General features: G+C 45.1%; 1 protein-coding gene across 1 annotated transcript; it reads left to right on the top strand.

The window, feature by feature from the left end:
- The first annotated feature begins 536 nt into the window (after positions 1–536).
- On the top strand, positions 537–9,435 carry LOC146986477 (prosaposin receptor GPR37-like). Its single transcript, XM_085780484.1, has 4 exons — positions 537–646; positions 749–1,457; positions 6,421–7,283; positions 8,162–9,435. The coding sequence occupies exons 1-3, from the start codon at positions 537–539 to the stop codon at positions 7,267–7,269; spliced, it is 1,668 nt and encodes a 555-aa protein (XP_085636610.1). The 3' UTR covers positions 7,270–7,283; positions 8,162–9,435.
- The last annotated feature ends 7,524 nt before the right edge of the window (positions 9,436–16,959 follow it).

The following is a 16,959-nucleotide window of genomic DNA, read 5'->3' as shown; positions in this document are numbered from 1 at the left end:
AAACTAACTTCACTGCGGTCTTGAATTAAACCTGAGTTTTTAAAAACAGGTTCAAATGATCTGCTTCTCTGAAACCAAGAAAAACTTAAATATCTAAAGTCTGACTTTTATCATATATAAATATGTGTAGAGGTTTATATTTCCTTTATCAGAACAAAGTCTTACATGTGGTTTGTTATATTGTTGTCAACTTAAAACTAACTTCACTGCGGTTAATTCAAGAAGATTTTTTTTTTAATCGATCATTGAGTCTTTTTTTTTTGATGAGGTGGATAATCCGATTAGATTCAGTATTCGGATCAGACTTTAGACAGATGCTCCCTCCTCCTCTTCCTCTCCCTCCTCCTCTTCCTCTCCCTCCTCCTCCTCTTCCTCTCCTCTCTCCGCCTCTGAGCGACACTTTCCCCTCACGGAGGCGGATCAGCTCCGTCCTCAGCGGTCCGGTCTCTGTCTCCAGTGGACATCATTCCTGCTCTGGGTTTGGGTTTAGTTTCTGTTCTTTGTTTTTTTTGTTGTTGTTTTGTTTCTTTCCGGTGATGCCTCCGGACTGGAGTCGCTGCTGGACGCGCCTCCAACCCGGACCCAGCTGCGTCAGAGCGCATGAAGGAGCAGCGGGACTGACGGAGATGGATCGATCACCACCGCGGTTTTAGAGACAGAACCACCACACGATGCTGCCGCGCGCACCGCTGAGGCTCCTGTGTCTATGTGTGTGTCTGTGTGTGTTTGTGTGTCTGTGGCTGAGCAGCAGCGAGGCCGCGGCGAGCCAACAACAACAACTCCACTGGCACCGAACAAAGGAGACGTTCAGCGCCGCGGACAGGAATGCGCAGAGCCGGAGATGGCGCACAGTCAGCGGGGAGGAGGAAGAGGAGGAGAAGAACGACACCGTGAACCGGTCTCTGTCCGCTGCTGAGAGACACCGGAGCTCCGTGCGTAAAAGCGACGCGCAAAATGGAACCGTGCGCACCCGAATGGAGAGACATTTACGCACGGATGGACGGCGGAGGAGGAGGATGAAGCGCAGCGAGCGGTTCACCAAGCTCGGACTCAACAGCAGCAGCGACTACGAGAAGCCGGAGGAGGATGAGGAGGTTTTCCCTCCTCTGCCGGACTTCCAGGACCCCACGCCGCTCGTGCCGGTGGACACGCGCACCAGGCGGCGGCCCGTGGTGAAGAACCCGTTCTACCCGGTCACCGCGGAGTCGTACGGCGCCTACGCGGTGATGATCGTGGCCGCCATCGTCTTCACCGTGGGCATCATCGGGAACGTGTCGGTCATGTGCATCGTGTGTCACAACTACTACATGAGGAGCATCTCCAACTCGCTGCTCGCCAACCTCGCGCTCTGGGACTTCGTCATCATCTTCTTCTGTCTGCCGCTCGTGCTCTTCCACGAGCTCACCAAGAACTGGCTGCTGGGCGAGTTCTCGTGCAGGATCATCCCCTACCTGGAGGTAAAGTATCGATCTGTAGAGAGGCTGAACTGCAACTAAAAGTAATAACAACGTCCGAACAGCAGCAGAGCGAGTTTATTCAGCCAAAAGAAACACAACAACCCCGGTGCATGCTGGTCCTGAACCAGCTGCAGCTCTGACATGAAGTTAAAGAGTTAAAGTGAAACCTGAAGCATCTTTTCCTGATTTGTTTTCTGCATAAAACAAAATCAAATCAACTTTAACTCCAGTGGAAAGTGATGCAAAAGGTGAGAACTGGATCTAATGTCACAGGATTTGTTTATTTGTGAGGATCCCCATTAGTCTCACTGGGGTGCACGTTTAAAAACAGTACATTTAAAGGTATAGTTCAAGACATTTTGGTAAATTGACCCATTGCCATATTTCCTATAGTCATAGCAGTAGGTTTGTTACCTTTATTTGTCGGTGCAAGCTATTTTTAGAATGGAGGAGCAGAGCCGTGAGCTGCTCAGAGCTACGCTACAGAGGCTCATTATGGGATTTCTTGGTTTCCCTCATCAAACTCGTCAAATACACAATCCAACAACTCCACAACGCTCTGGTGGACAAGTTGTGACCTGCACATTCACCACACTATGAGATAATAACACAACGTTACCACACAGAGTTGTTTTAGAGGGAAATTCATGCAAAACCGCTGATGCGCGTTGCCTTCAGGGACAGTTTTTCATCAAGCAGTCTCTGTATTTCCCTTTCCCAATCCCATGAGCCTCCGTAGCGTAGCTCTGAGCAGCTCGCGGCTCTGCTCCTCCGTTCTAAAAACAGCTTGCACCGACAATTAAAGGTAACGAACCTACTGCTATGACTATAGGGATTATGGCAATGGGATAAAACAAATCCAAGTGACAACAACAAGAAAGTCTCGGTCCTCACTCCTGTTTTGTTTCCTTCAGGTTTAATGTTTAATCAGATCAGTGTCACATCTTGAAAAACCAAGACGACACCTTGTGAGCATGTGACACCCCGCTGTCCAATCAGAGTGGAGATCAGGATTAATGAAGAGTGTCTCAGACTGAGATTAGAGAGACAGAGACCCCTCATCCCCCCTCACCCCCTCTGATCCAGGACCAAGGATTAGATCTGGAGGGGTTTTTTTTTGGTTTTTTTTGTCGAATCAGTGTCAGCGGCACGGTGGCACAGTGGTTAGCACTGTTGCCTCACAGCAAGAAGGTCCTGGGTTCGAATCCCGGGCCGCCCAGGTCCTTTCTGTGTGGAGTTTGCATGTTCTCCCCGTGTCTGCGTGGGTTTCCTCCGGGTGCTCCGGTTTCCCCCACCACTAAAAACATGTCGGCTAGGTTAATCCTCCAGTCAGCGCCCCTGACCAAAGGCACTGGCTCATGATCTGGAGTTGGTCCCCGGGCGCTGCACCGCGGCTGCCCACTGCTCCTCAGGGATGGGTTAAATGCAGAGAAAGAATTTCACTGTACTAGCTGTATATGTGACTAATAAAGTACCTTTACCTTTACCTTTGTTCTATTAGTTTAATTCCAGTTTCCCAGCATGCACCTGTGGGAGGAAGTGGATCAGAGTCTGAGTCGGACCTCATGGCGTCTGAGATCAGAGCAGCTGATCCAGAGTCAGGGGGGGAAACTGAAACCTGAAGAGTCGAAGATCTAAGTGTGTGTGTGTGTGTGTGTGTGTGTGTGTGTGTGCGTGTGTGTGTCAGCAGCTGGTTGTGATGAAGCTGAAAACAAAAGGTGGAGTTAACTGAGTTTAATCTCCTTAGCAGCAGCAGCAGCAGCAGCAGCAGCAGTGACCCACATGATGTTCAGCGTCAACATCACTCTGACCTTTATTATTATTATGGGATATCTATGCCCACTCTCTATAATAAAACCCACACACTGAAGATAAACACTTATTTTGTGATAAACTTTATTTCACAGCCTCAAATTTAAATCAGCAAAGAGACTTGTTCAGTGTGGCTCCGTCTATTTCCTGCAGAAACTCTGACACAGTCTGTGGTCTTCGTTCAAAACATTAATGGAAAGATTTTATATATGTTAGGTCGAAAACAACTCTGTGTGGTAACGTTGTGTTATTATCTCATAGCGTGGTGAATGTGCAGGTCACAACTTGTCCACCAGAGCGTTGTGGAGTTTTTGGATTGTGTATTTGATGAGTTTGTTGAGGGAAACCAAGAAATCCCATGACCCTCTGTAGCGTAGCTCTGAGCAGCTCACGGCTCTGCTCCGCTGTTCTAAAAATAGCTTGCACCGACAATTAAAGGTAACAAACCTACTGCTATGACTATAGGGATTATGGCAATGGGCCAATTTGCCAAAATGTTGAACTATCCCTTTAACCAAGAAACACACACATACTAAGAAAACTGCAGCGTTATTAGACCTTATTAAGCACTCTGTAATGAAACTATGGAACTATATTATCTTAAAGCATAAATCAAATCAAACACCACAATATCTAAGTTATATACCACTTTGTTTATAATGTACAAATGGCTCTAACAAGACCTGTGATTTAAGCTGACAGCATGTTGTCTTTAGAGAAGAGCAGGTCAGTCATACATGTGTATAAAAACTAACAACACATTAATTCAATAATCTGTCTAGAAACTTATCAACAACTTATAATAGATTGAACCTAAAACTGTCACATGAATAAATAAACTACTCTGCTCTTTCCAGGAAACGTTCAACAGATGATTTAAAGGCACCATTTATTAAGTTCAAGTTCACTTTTATTTATATAGCACAGTTAAAAAAGACCTGTGACAGTCGTCCAAAGTGCTTCACAGAGCAGAGACAAAAACAAAGAATGTATGTACAAGAAACAAGAAAACATGCATATCATCATCACAGATACTCACACACAAATGCATGTAGCACATTCACATATAGGAACATGTGCGCATACATACACATACGCATACGTGCATGGCTACAGTAGTCATAAACAACAGTTCAAGATTATGTTAAAAATGCACATAGATACTTTAACGTTAATTAAAGTGAGAAGAGGTGAAAAACAACCAGAGCTGTAAACATGTGATGTTATAAATATCAGTGATGTCACTTTTCTATACTGGAAGTTAATTTATTTAAGTAAAGACACAGCAGCAGATCTGAGATCAGTGCAGTCACTTCCTTTAACACCAAGATGATTAACACACACACACACACACACTGTTGTACTAGATCTGACCTGAGTTAGATCTAAATAAAACAGACGTGTGAAAGTTCAACAACATTAAAGTTCAGTTTGTCGATAACTGAGACATTTGAACACAGTTTAAAGATTAAAATGGATCAAAGTTCAGTTTGTTCTTCTGTAACTCGGGTTGGACACAGTGATGATTCATCAGCAGCTTCACAGAGACGTTTCCTGTCTGTTCCTCACAGCTGCTCAGGATCAGTGTGAGTGGTTAGAGAGTGTGAAGTGTGTTTTTATCAAGTTTACCATGTAAGAAAACATTGTGAACTGATCCGGTCCAGCTGTTGGTCGTCTTTCTCCAGACTGAGCTCAGGAGGAAACGTGTTGTTTTCACCTCAAACCTCAAAAACATCCTGAGAACAAGCTCAAGTTGTTTTTAAATAGATAGTTTCAGTTTGTGTAAGTAGAAACTGTCAGTGAAGACATGATAAACTGTCATGATATGCTCCATTCTGATTCACTTTATTCACTATGTTGTGACTATTCACATAAAACTTTAATTTGTTTCCTTTAATCTTCTTGAAAAAGTAAAATTATCACTAATTTTCTTACATTCAGGTCAAAGAATTTACAATGACTGAGTTTCTGACTCGATAATAACATAGAAGAAATCCATATGATACATAAGGTTGACACAACACCATATATGGTCAAAGGTGTCACTTAAAGCAGCCACACCCTCATTTATTCCTCACTTGGTAACTCGTTAATTCACAGGCCGTTATTACGTGATAATGTCAAGAAATAGCCAAGAAATAACAAGTAATTGCATCATAATGTCTAGCAATAGCCTAGAAATAACAGTCCATTTCAGTGTAACATCAGCCAAGAAAAAAACATTGATTGCGTAGAAACAGCCAAGAAATATCGGTCAATTAGGACTTGGTGGAGGAAAATTCTGGCTTTTCTCAAAAAATTCAAAGCATGGAAAGAATGTGTAATCTTTGACCTTCATGAAAAACATGACATTACTATGTAATTGACCATTATTTCTAGGATATTTCTTGACATTATGATGCAATTACTTGTTATTTCTAGGCTGTTTCTTGACATTATCACGTTTAACGGCCTGTAAATGACCAAGTAAAGAATAACTGAGGACAAAGCTGCTTTAAGGCTGCTGGACCAGAAAGCTTCTTCATAAAATTACGATTATGGACCTGATCAGTAGAGACTAGAGCACTGGAATAAGAGAGTAACGACACGCATTGGTCCAATGGAAGCGCCTCCTGATGGCGGAATATGGGTTTTGCAAAAGCGCCCAATAACTGACATCTCTGCATTGTTGGTGAATGAGCAAGTGTGGTATTTTCAATAATTTAAGGACACAACAGTTTTCTACACAAATGTTTCAATCTATATTTTATAATAAACAAATTATAAGTGTAATTTGATATGACCAAGACACCTAAAAACAAAAACACGGCCTTTTTCATCAATTTAGAAGCAAGTGGGCAACACACATACATTGGAGTGAATGAGTTTTCTGGTCGCTTTTGCAATACCCATATCCTGCCACTTGGGGCGCAAAATGCTTACCACGGGAGTCAATGGAAGTGTCGTTACTCTCATATTCCAGTGCTCTAGTTGAGACCAAACCAGGCTGTAACATGTTGGGACTGACTCACTCTAGTGGTCAGGAGAGGAACTGCAGCTCCACGTGTTTCACATCTGGACGTAGATAAAACATCTGCTTCACCTCCTCAGGTCCTGATCGTTTTTATTCAACCTCTCCTAGTGTAACCCAGACCTCCCTTTGTGTCCTCAGGTGGCGTCTCTCGGGGTCACGACCTTCACGCTGTGCGCCCTGTGCATCGACCGTTTCCGCGCCGCCACCAACGTGCAGATGTACTACGAGATGATCGAGAACTGGGCGTCCACCACGGCCAAGCTCGCCGTCATCTGGGTGGGCGCTCTGCTGCTGGCGCTGCCCGAGCTGCTGATCCGACAGCTGGTCACCGAGGACGGCGAGTCGCCCGACGTGACGCCGTGCGAGCGCTGCGTGGTGCGGATCTCCACCGAGCTCCCGGACACGCTGTACGTCCTGGGGCTGACGTACGACGGCGCGCGGCTCTGGTGGTACTTCGGCTGCTACTTCTGCCTCCCGACGCTCTTCACCATCTGCAGCTCGCTCGTCACCGCGCGCAAGATCCGGCGCGCCGAGCGGGCCTGCGTCCGCGGCAGCAAGAAGCAGATCCAGCTGGAGAGCCAGATGAACTGCGCCGTGGTGGCGTTGGCCATCCTCTACGGCTTCTGCATCATCCCGGAGAACATCTGCAACATCGTCAGCGTCTACATGGCGGCCGGCGTCCCCGCCCGCACGCTGGACATCCTGCACCTGGTGAGCCAGCTGCTGCTCTTCTGTAAGAGCGCCGTGACGCCCGTGCTGCTGTTCTGCCTGTGCCAGCCGTTCACCAAAGCCTTCCTGGACTGCTGCTGCTGCTGCTGCGACGAGTGCGGGCCGCCGCCGCCGCCGCGCTCGCCCGCCACCGCCGCCAGCGAAGCCGACAACGAGTGCGCCACCACCACCGACCTGGAGCTGTCACCGTTCAGCACCATGCGCAGGGAGGCGTCCACCTCCGCCGCCGCGTACGCCGTGGTGGGGACGCACTGCTGAGGTCGACGGTCACGGTGCAGACACACCGACTCCGGCGGCGACGGATCGCCGAGCGCACCGGCGAGTGGGCGGTTCTGTGTGACGCACTGCGGAGCTTGAAGGGACAACGAGGAGTTCCGCAACAATAAAAAAGTCTCACGTTAATGTGGATGAATCTCCGCTACCCACACTTGTTAATGGGCCCATTTTCGATAAATATATCGTTTTGTCTCTATCGTTGTTTTGTTATTATTAGTGGTGGCGGAAATGCTGGTCGAGCCGACCAGCGTTTCTTTACTTTCGGTTTCGTGGCGAGTCATGAGAATAACGCCGCCGAATCGCCGTTTATGGTCGGAACTACGACGGTATGTGATCGTCTTCCAACCTCTGACTTTAATTCTTGATGAATGAAAACATGAGTCTGTCTTGCGCCGGTCAAAGAATTTCACGGTGCGCGGAGGCTCATAAATGTAGTGTGGAAACACTTCGCTTTTCCAAAACTCCTCGTTGTCCCTTTAAGTTTCGCTCTGCCATTTCCAACATGGCGGCCGGGTCACAAACAATCTCATTTTACAGTTAAACAACACACTAAAGTATGTTTCTGAAAACATTTGAGGCGGGAACTGTGTAGTGCAGTAACAGAATCTTGATTCATGTTTGATCAACACCGCCTAGTTTGATAGTTTGAACAAAGTTTCTGAGCCGGTCGCATTGCGTTGGACGGACGTCATTTGCATAAAGTTCAATCTATCGAACTTTATGCAAATTCACATATGGCGACGGGGCCGTCAACTCGACGTGCTGTGTCCATCTCGCACCGCGCGGCCGGAGCTCCTGCTCTACATGACAAGACAATGAATGGGATCCGTTGACTTGACGTCCGTTGTCGGGGTTGGTGTGTCTGTACCATCAGAGGTGAGCCCGCGCTCTGGGAGTCGGACGCCGCATCGACACATCAGTCGACCTGAACTGACCAGGACTCAGGACACAACAGTCAGCGTTAGTCACAGATTTTAGTTTTGGACTAACTCACAGATGTTTTCACTGGATCGGCACCGACTCTTATTTTTAGTTCATCGTCACGTTTCTGTTTCTGTGGACGCTGGTGGTTTTTATGCCTCTTTTTTTTATTTTTCCCTCGAGAGTTGATTTTTATTTTAGTTAGATTAGTTAGTTGTGTTGAATTCATATTTAAAGTGAAACTATTATTCAGTCTTTATTGGAGACGCCTCAGGTGGCTGCTGAGCCCGAAGTCGGTGGTTCGATCCTCAATCGGCTGCTACAGGAAATTAAAACCAATCCCAGATCAAAAATACGTGATGGATCCATTAATCCACTGTGTTGTTCTGCAAATATCAGAAGTGAACGGTCCAGAAACGATTGGATTTTTGGGCACATGATTCGACTCAATGAATTGATTATTGATTTAAAACGTATAGTAGCTACACGATGCTATACAATATTTTTTTGCTTGGTGCTTGGTGCGTTATTGACTTTTCAAAATCAATCAATGAACCTCAGAGGTGATAAAACCTTATTTATGTCCAGACGCTGCCTTCACTGACGTTTTCCTTCTGTCACGCTGCATTTTGTTCTTGAACGCACTGAGGAGGAGCGTCTGGCGCCCTCTGCTGGATGGTCGGTAAAAAAATAAAAATCAAACGGCATAACGAGGCTTTTTCTATAAATAATGAATTGACTACATGTTCATTAATTGATCCCATACCATTCAAATCTAAAATCTAATTCCACCTGTAACAAATTCCATCGTTCTGTCCAGGAAACTATTAGGAATTATGTTGATCAGAAGTGTTCGCTCCTGATTGGTGGAATTTGTGTTCCTGTTCGAACAGGAAGTGTGAAAAGTGGGCGGGGCTACACGAAGAGGCATAAACATCATCGTTCACCAGCTGCTGTCAACATCTGTTCTTTTGCAGGTTCTTGTTTTTTGTTCTTTTCTTTTTTCTTTAAGTGAGTCGGACGAGATGAACAGTGATCTACTGATCTATTGATCTGTTGATCTATTGATCTGTTGATATTGGCTGTAGGTGCTGTGTTGTGTTTGCTGGTGTATTTTTGTTCTTCACTCCGTTGTAGCACAGAGCTGCACTGAGCTCAGTCTGTAATGTGACAGCTTTTTACTTTGCCACATGAGAAATATCACTTTAATTAAAAAAATATTTTAAAATGGAGTTTTATATTTTTTACCTTTTTGTTCTTTTTAAGAGCTTTTATTTATTGTAGTGCGACCATGAGCTATGGACGTTTGGGAACAAACTCTTAGTTAGTTCAAATGAATCTGAATGTGACTCGTGTTTTCTCATCCTATTCTGTGCAAGACTTAATTAGGTTATTGATTATTCATTTGCATGTTTTCTGAGCTGGTTTCAGAAGAATCGTTGGGTTCATCCACAGGGGAAAAGACAAATCACTGACGGTCACATCTAAAGTCCTACATGAAAACAAACAGAATCTTTCTTTTGGAGGTGTAAATCCGACCCACACTCGACTCGGCCAATATGCTTGTTTTCCTCTGGCCCAGTTCCTCAGTTTACAGCCACATCTGGACCAGAAAGTCTTCCAGCTGTTGGCTAATAACAGCCAGAATCTGCCCAGATGTGGAGCGATACGACGAGGTGCTGCTGTGTTTCCAGGACCAGACGGCCTGAGACTCTTTTCCTGCCAGAGAGGAAAACCCCAAAATAGCTCCTTGTGTTATCATTGAACGTCAGGCTGTAAAACCCCTGAGGCTGCAGCAGATTTAACTTCTCAGGAGTGAAACTAATTGTGCGTTTCATTTTTTTTATTTTGGTAAAAAAAAAAAAAAAAAAAGCAAGAAAGAAAGAAAGAAAACACTGGCTGGTTGAAGAAAAGCAGAAACGTAGGGGAGGAAACATGTGAAACCAAATGAAGTGAGAGTGAGACTCGTCTTTTAGTCGAGGACACAGCTGCCTTTGTTTACAGTTCAGACTCAACACAACATGTTACAGTCAGAGCAACAAACAGGAAGCAGCCCAGTCATTATTATCATCATTATTCATCCTCATCAGTGTCATTTGCTCAAATCTCTGAGAAACACCAGCAGAAGTAGAAGAAAGAAAGAAAGAAACCACTTCTTTTTCTTCTTCTTTTAGACGTTTCTCTCTGCTGCGTCACTCTGCTCAGCTGTTCAGGCTCTCGCCATCGTTTCGTCATCACCAACCAACAACAACGCCACCGCCGCTGCCGCCGCCCAGCCGGCCAGCCAGCCAGCCAGGGTGCACACACACAGGGACGCCATTGTTCCTCGCCTCCCGTTGTCATGACGACAGAGGGGGAGTCTGCTATCTCAGCTGGACCGCCTCAGTGAACAGAAGCGAACAGCCTCCAGTTTATTCACAGTGATGGTCTCTGGTCCAGACCAGTGCAGCCAGTAAACAGCTTGTTACCGGTCACAACAACACTGAACATCTCTAGGCCTTCGCTGCATGAACCTGCTGCTGAGCTGCTTCCTTCTGTACAAGTGAGCACATGTTTCACGTGGAGCTGTTTGTTTTAGCTTCATGCATTCTTACTGTGAATGGACTCAGCACCTGTGTCGACATGTTACACTCATGAACACAGAGAGAGAAATCACAGAGATAACATTTTAAAGGGATAGCTCAACATTTTGGCAAATTGGCCCATTGCCATAATCCCTATAGTCATAGCAGTAGGTTCGTTACCTTTATTTGTCGGTGCAAGCTATTTTTAGAACGGCAGAGCAGAGCCATGAGCTGCTCAGAGCTACGCTACGGAGGCTCATGGGATTTCTTGGTTTCCCTCATCAAACTCATCAAATACACAATCCAACAACTCCAAAAAAGTTTGAGAATCAAACAATCAAGTCAACGTGTTTCGTAGACCTGTTTTCCCTGTTGTTAGTTTCTCATTTCTGCTGATGTCTCTGTTTGAACTCCAACAGCAAATAACTCTTTACCTTCAGGAGGCAGTGATTGGGTTGTTCCACTGGACGAAAAGATTTACGGCACTAATGCTGCATTTGAGACAAGTCAGACAGATCTTTCCAACCTGCGACTTGAAAAAGTGCAATCGAACGCCACCTCAAGTCGGAGTTTGAGAAAAAAAATCTACCCCGTATAGTATATTTTTTGGCTTTATTTGATAGTGCACAGTGAGATAGACAGGAAAGGGGGAGGCAGAGAGAGGGGGAATGACATGCAGGAAAGGGCTGCCCGATGCGGGATTCGAAAATGAGCTAAAATAAGAAAACAAAAACATTTAGGCTACCTGATGTTCGGACAAAACATTAACGTAACGAATTGTTTTATCTTCTTAAAAATCTTTGACACAGCTTTTCACACATTATTTAAACACAATATGATTTAAAAATGAACTTTTCGATCTCTCAGATAATGACATAACATTCCTCCATAATTGTATTCATCACAGAATCACCCAGAGACGAGTCTTTGTATGTAAACCACATTCTTCTCTAATCATCCGTTTGGCTTTGATTTGCTCTCTGGCACTGAACTTGCGTGTTTGAGTCTTTTGTAAATGAGGCTGGCGGCCCCAGTCGCTGCTCCAGTAATTAGACAGCCCCATTCATTCAGAAACAATGGGGCGACGGGTACACTGGGGCTCTGCTGCTGAACAAGCTGCTCACTGACCTTCTCCTAACTGCTCCCAGGGCTGTTTTCGGGGATGAAACGAGCATCCTGGGAGGGCTGGAACCGCTGGCCCCTGATTGGTGGACGACAGCCAGGTTTCCAGGGTAACCGAACCACTTGTCCTGGATGGTGCAGACTCAGATAACTTTTCTTTTCTGCTGAGGCATCTAAACACCAAAGCAGCCTGTAAAGCACTCATAAAAAAAGTATTTGAAAAAAGTTAGGAGCATCCCTACAATAAAACTTCCTGCTAAGTTACCATTTTCCCCAATGGTGTCCACAATCAGGTTCCAATGTATTAGGTACACCCTGATAGAACTAATCTGGCCTGCAACACTTTACTCCTGTTTTTGTTGATGTGTTGCATTGGAGTTCAGTTCAGTTTTATCCTTGGTTGGACCTCCAGCCACTTTAGTCATGGATCACTTAGAGGACAAGATGGACCTTGTTTGTTCTTATAAACGTATTCAAAAAGAGACACAAAGACTTAAAGCAGGAGGCACAAAGTGACTGACTCCATTCAACTTTGCCGACTATTGAGCCAATGAAATCTGTTGTGATTATGGTTCTTGACGTAACAATTGACAGGACCAAGTTGGACCAGGTCTGTCAGCGTCGACAGTCAGCAGATAAAATCATCAATGTGTAACACAGAAAGATTCTGATCTTAAGACTTCCTCTCAGAAAGACTTTTACAAAGGTCCATGATACTTGCATTGAAAATATTGGCGCCCGTTGACAGAACCTGTGTTATCTGAGGGAGACGCTCTGGAAAATCAGCAACTCTACAATAAGTTGGCGTCCAGCTTCCTCCCTAAGTAGGTTTTACCAACCTGGTGCCATGCTCCTGGTCACAGAAAATGAATCTATTGAGTTGCATGATTGTCTGAACATAATTTAACCCAGGAGTTTCCATTGGGAGACAACCTAGCATCACACCTTTTCATCCAGGATTTCTGCTGATTGCCTTGTTTGCTTTGGGTGGTTGGTGTTGGCAGTGCTTCACTGTGTTGAGGTATGTACTCGGTTATCAGTGTTGTGCTCTGTCTTGGATATCAAAGCTCATAGATCTGTGCAGGTTGACGAACACTATCTTTATGTTTGGATTGTGTCTTTGCGGGGTTCAGCTGGTCTTCAGAGAATCATTGATTTCACTGTCGTCTGGACCGAACTTGTTGAGGCGTCTCCTCTGGGCCGAGGTGTCAGACTGATTTTCACCTCTTCACAGAATAAAAGTCAAAAATCATTACTGTGTTGTTCAGTTGAACACGTCTCGTTTACATGCTGTCATTCCGACATCCCACCACTCTGACATCCCACCATTCTGACATACCGCTATTCCGACATGCAAACGTCCCACCATTCCGACAAGGAAATGTGCGTTACTCAACAGGTGACTCCCTTCTTTAAGACATACTGATAGAGGAATACCCACATGGTTGTGTGTAAGGACAGGGACTAGTCTGCCTGTCTAGCCTCTACCTGCTCTTTTTACTAAACTTAACCAACTCCTTTCTTCATTGCCTAAACCCAACCAGTGCAAAATCTTTTGGGGAAAAAATACGTTATCAAAGGAATTGTCGGAAAGGCAGGATGTTTAAAAAAAGAAAGAAATACCGTCATTCTGACCATAGGAGGCAAAATTTGTCTGAACGATGGGACATGTGATAGAAAATTAAGAGTTAGACGATTAGAGGCCTATGTCAGACTGGTGGGATGTTGGAATGGCGGTTGCCCCCCACTCGTCTCCTCTCTCTGCAGCTGAGTCTCCCCGTACCAGCAGATGAAGTAGACCGTTAACGTTGTTCGAGTGCAGCAGCTGCTGTCAGAGAAGAACACTGGTCTGATTCCCTCTAAAAACTGGGATGTGTAGAGTCTGTGCAGCCTCCTCCACTGACCTTTCACTTCCTTTCAGTCTGTACAGGAATCAGAGTGAAACTGAGGTGGCACCGTCTGCTGCTCAGTATCACATCCACTAAAGACCTGGAGGAGGAACTGGAGGTGGGTTCTGTTGTTCCTGTCTCATCTCTGGATCTCAGACCGAGGTGTTGGTGTTTGTGTTTGTGTTTGTGTTTGTGTTTGCAGAGCTGCAGAAATATCCACCGTGGCATCTGAAAAGCTGCTGAGTTGCATGAAATCCAACATGACCCACTTCTACCGCAGAGTTTTCAATGGTGATTTTAAGTGTTCAGACTTAATGTGATAAAAGCTGAGAGGATGAGAACGAGTTCACAAAGCTGAATGAGGACGTTTAATTTAAAGTTAATCAATATAATTTAGATAAAGTTTGACCTGTGGCCTCGCAAGTTAAAACACATTAACTGCTTGTTATGCCTCATCTCTCACTAAAGACAGATTATAATTGCCACCTCACACAGAACTGCATGATTTAAAAAAAACGTTCCAGTTTTAGTCACCAACACTGAGGCTGCAGGGACAATGATGTTGATGGATGGATTTGTGTCCAAACTAAGTTTCAAGGACGAACCAATATTTATTATAAACAAAATCCCAATTCCTCTATAACCAAAAGTTCTAGTATAAAACAAAAATACCTTTTCCTTAAACACGGTGCATGCACGACACAACACACAACGACACAGTCAAAAACTATTTTCAGACCAACAACACTGATCGCCTTAGAGATACAAATAGCCCTGGCGCCACTTATGCGGTATGTCACTTCCTGTTGTAACGGAAGTTCCCCAAAATAAACCCAACTGAAATAAAACACAAATTAAACATCGAAATAAATGCTGAAATGGCTCCTACAGTGCTAATGCCATGAACTGGGAGGATGAACCACCACAGGTAGACATTGATTTGCTTGTGAGGATGTTGACTAGTTGATGTAGAAACAGTTTACAGGTACATGTTTTGTACCAGTGCCCTTTTTGAACTTCTAAGCTGAACGCTTGCTGAACGTTGTTGTTGTTGTTGGGTTTTACCAGTGTTGGGTTTCATCGTCGTCCATATTTTCATTTCTAAACAAAGACGACAAACCTCAGTAATACTCAGTGTTTTTACATTTGGTTTCACCGACCATTTCTTCTGTTTCATGATCAAAGTCTTTACTGTAGATATCAAATTGCTCCGATCTTAATTAGAGCTCATCAGAAACTGAACAATACCTCAAAGATCTGACTGAAAAACGTTGATTATTCCACGAGCAGACTAATGACTGTTATGTAAATGTTCTTGGCTGAAACAAACGCATCATCAGCGATTATTGTCCGAGGCCTCTGAACGCAGCATCCGAACCTCAGGCGAGAACATTAATGTGTGCTTAACCCCCCCCCATCTCTCTGAGGGAGATCGGGGTCGGAGGTTACAGATAATGATGAGGAGAAAAGTGAGCGGGAGCAATTAACACCATGAAAGAAGCTTTTCACGAACAGACGATGATGTTTCTGCTGCCACAGGAAACAAACGCTCGAGTCGCAGCCCGGCTCTTGTTGCCCCCCCCCCCCTCCCAACAACACCACCACTGACAGTAGTGGGTGAGATATGGGGGGAGGGGGAGGAGGATTCCCCCAGTGCAGCATGGGTTTGGGCAGCGGGGCGTTCAGGCGCAGCCGGTGACCTAGAAATGTTGCTGCAATCCCCCGACAAAGGAGAAGAATCAGGACAATAAAGCTCTTATCCCCACCACCACCTCCACCTCCACCCCCTCTACCCCCCGCCCCCCCCCACAACAACAGCCTCCGTCTGACAGAGCAGATTACACAGGCAGAACCACGACTGAGCCGAACCGAGCCAAGCCGGGCCGGACCAGGCTGCACCAGGAGGAGGAGGAGGAGGAGGAGGAAGAGGTCGTGGGGTTTGTTATTGCTTTCACTTTTCTGTCCTGCGTTCACTGACCCCTCTGCACCCACCTGACCTCTGGGGACTGTGGGGTTAACTCCCCTGAGCAGGTGTTCGCTGCCACGTCAAACCAGATCATCTTTATTCTTTACCAAATGACTCTACGTCTCAGAGGAGGCGTTCAAGTCCATGTAAACCTCCTCCTGCACTGTAACTAGAGTTTGTGGATTTATGATTTACCATGTTTGGTAACACTTCATACCAAACAACAGAATTCATAGGATAACACTGTCATAACCATGACATGACACCTGTCATTCAGTAAGTTATGTCACTTTTGATGCAAAGTTGACAATATTTGAGATGTCCTTGTTATGAGAACTTGACATAATTGTTTGGCAATCAGGTCTGCTATGAGAGGTTATGTCGTCTTTATGTCAAGTTGTCAGAACAAAAACATCTCAAACAATGTCAGCTGAATGACACTTAACGACAGCTGTCAGAAGTATTCATTCATGTTGTCGTGGGAATTTTCAGCTGTTTGCTGTTGGTGAATAATGAAATAGAGACTTCTGCCGGCCGACATGTTTTTATTTCCTTGCAAGGAAAGGTCAGTCCTCAACCGAGCGGTGATGGTAAAAGAAGACAAAGACAATGGGGAGACCTAAACATTTATACCTACAGTGTTTTCAACACTCTTCTGTCTGTTGCAGGTGTTGGCACCGACCCCCGAGGGTGTGTTTCACACCTGGGGCATCCTGCAGGGTTACATGTTAAGAGGTCTAGACATTAAAATATACAAATGGGTAACAAACAAAAGGAGATCTAATATCTTGGGGGGAAAGCAGGGTGTGGGGATATTTCAAGTGATTAAAGGAATAGTTCACCCAAAAATTAAATTTCACTCATTATCTACTCCCCCTCATGTGGACTAAGGGCTGGGAGAAGTTTCAGAGTCCTCCGTGGCTTCTCTGAGTTACAGGGGGTCTCGGCGTAGCAGTGCATGTCCATATAACGGTTGCAAATGGACACCACCAAATACCTCCATGCTGCTCGTATGTAATGTCCGTCTTGTATTGAAGCCCTGAAATGCGAAATTGTCCCCAAAAAATTAAATAAGTAAATTTTTCAAGCTTGTTTTGCAGCGGAAGCTCCTCTTCCTGGTCTGTCCAAATCTCGCAAGATTTGCGTTGGCGCCGATGGACAATACAAGAGGGACATTACATACGAGCAGCATGGAGGTATTTGGATGTTT

This window comes from Trachurus japonicus, chromosome 6 (assembly GCF_045865225.1).
Source record: "Trachurus japonicus isolate A0001 chromosome 6, Traja_1.0".
In the NCBI taxonomy this organism is placed as follows: Eukaryota; Metazoa; Chordata; class Actinopteri; order Carangiformes; family Carangidae; genus Trachurus; species Trachurus japonicus.
Note: the sequence above shows the minus strand (reverse complement) of the source record. Positions and strands in the feature narration are given on the sequence as shown.

Coding starts and splice junctions, on each gene's coding strand:
- LOC146986477 (XM_085780484.1), top strand. CDS start 537: ATGCCTCCGGACTGGAGTCGCTGCTGGACGCGCCTCCAACCCGGACCC. Junction 647..748: donor ATGGATCGATCACCACCGCG/GTTTTAGAGACA, acceptor GTGGCTGAGCAG/CAGCGAGGCCGCGGCGAGCC. Junction 1,458..6,420: donor GGATCATCCCCTACCTGGAG/GTAAAGTATCGA, acceptor TTGTGTCCTCAG/GTGGCGTCTCTCGGGGTCAC.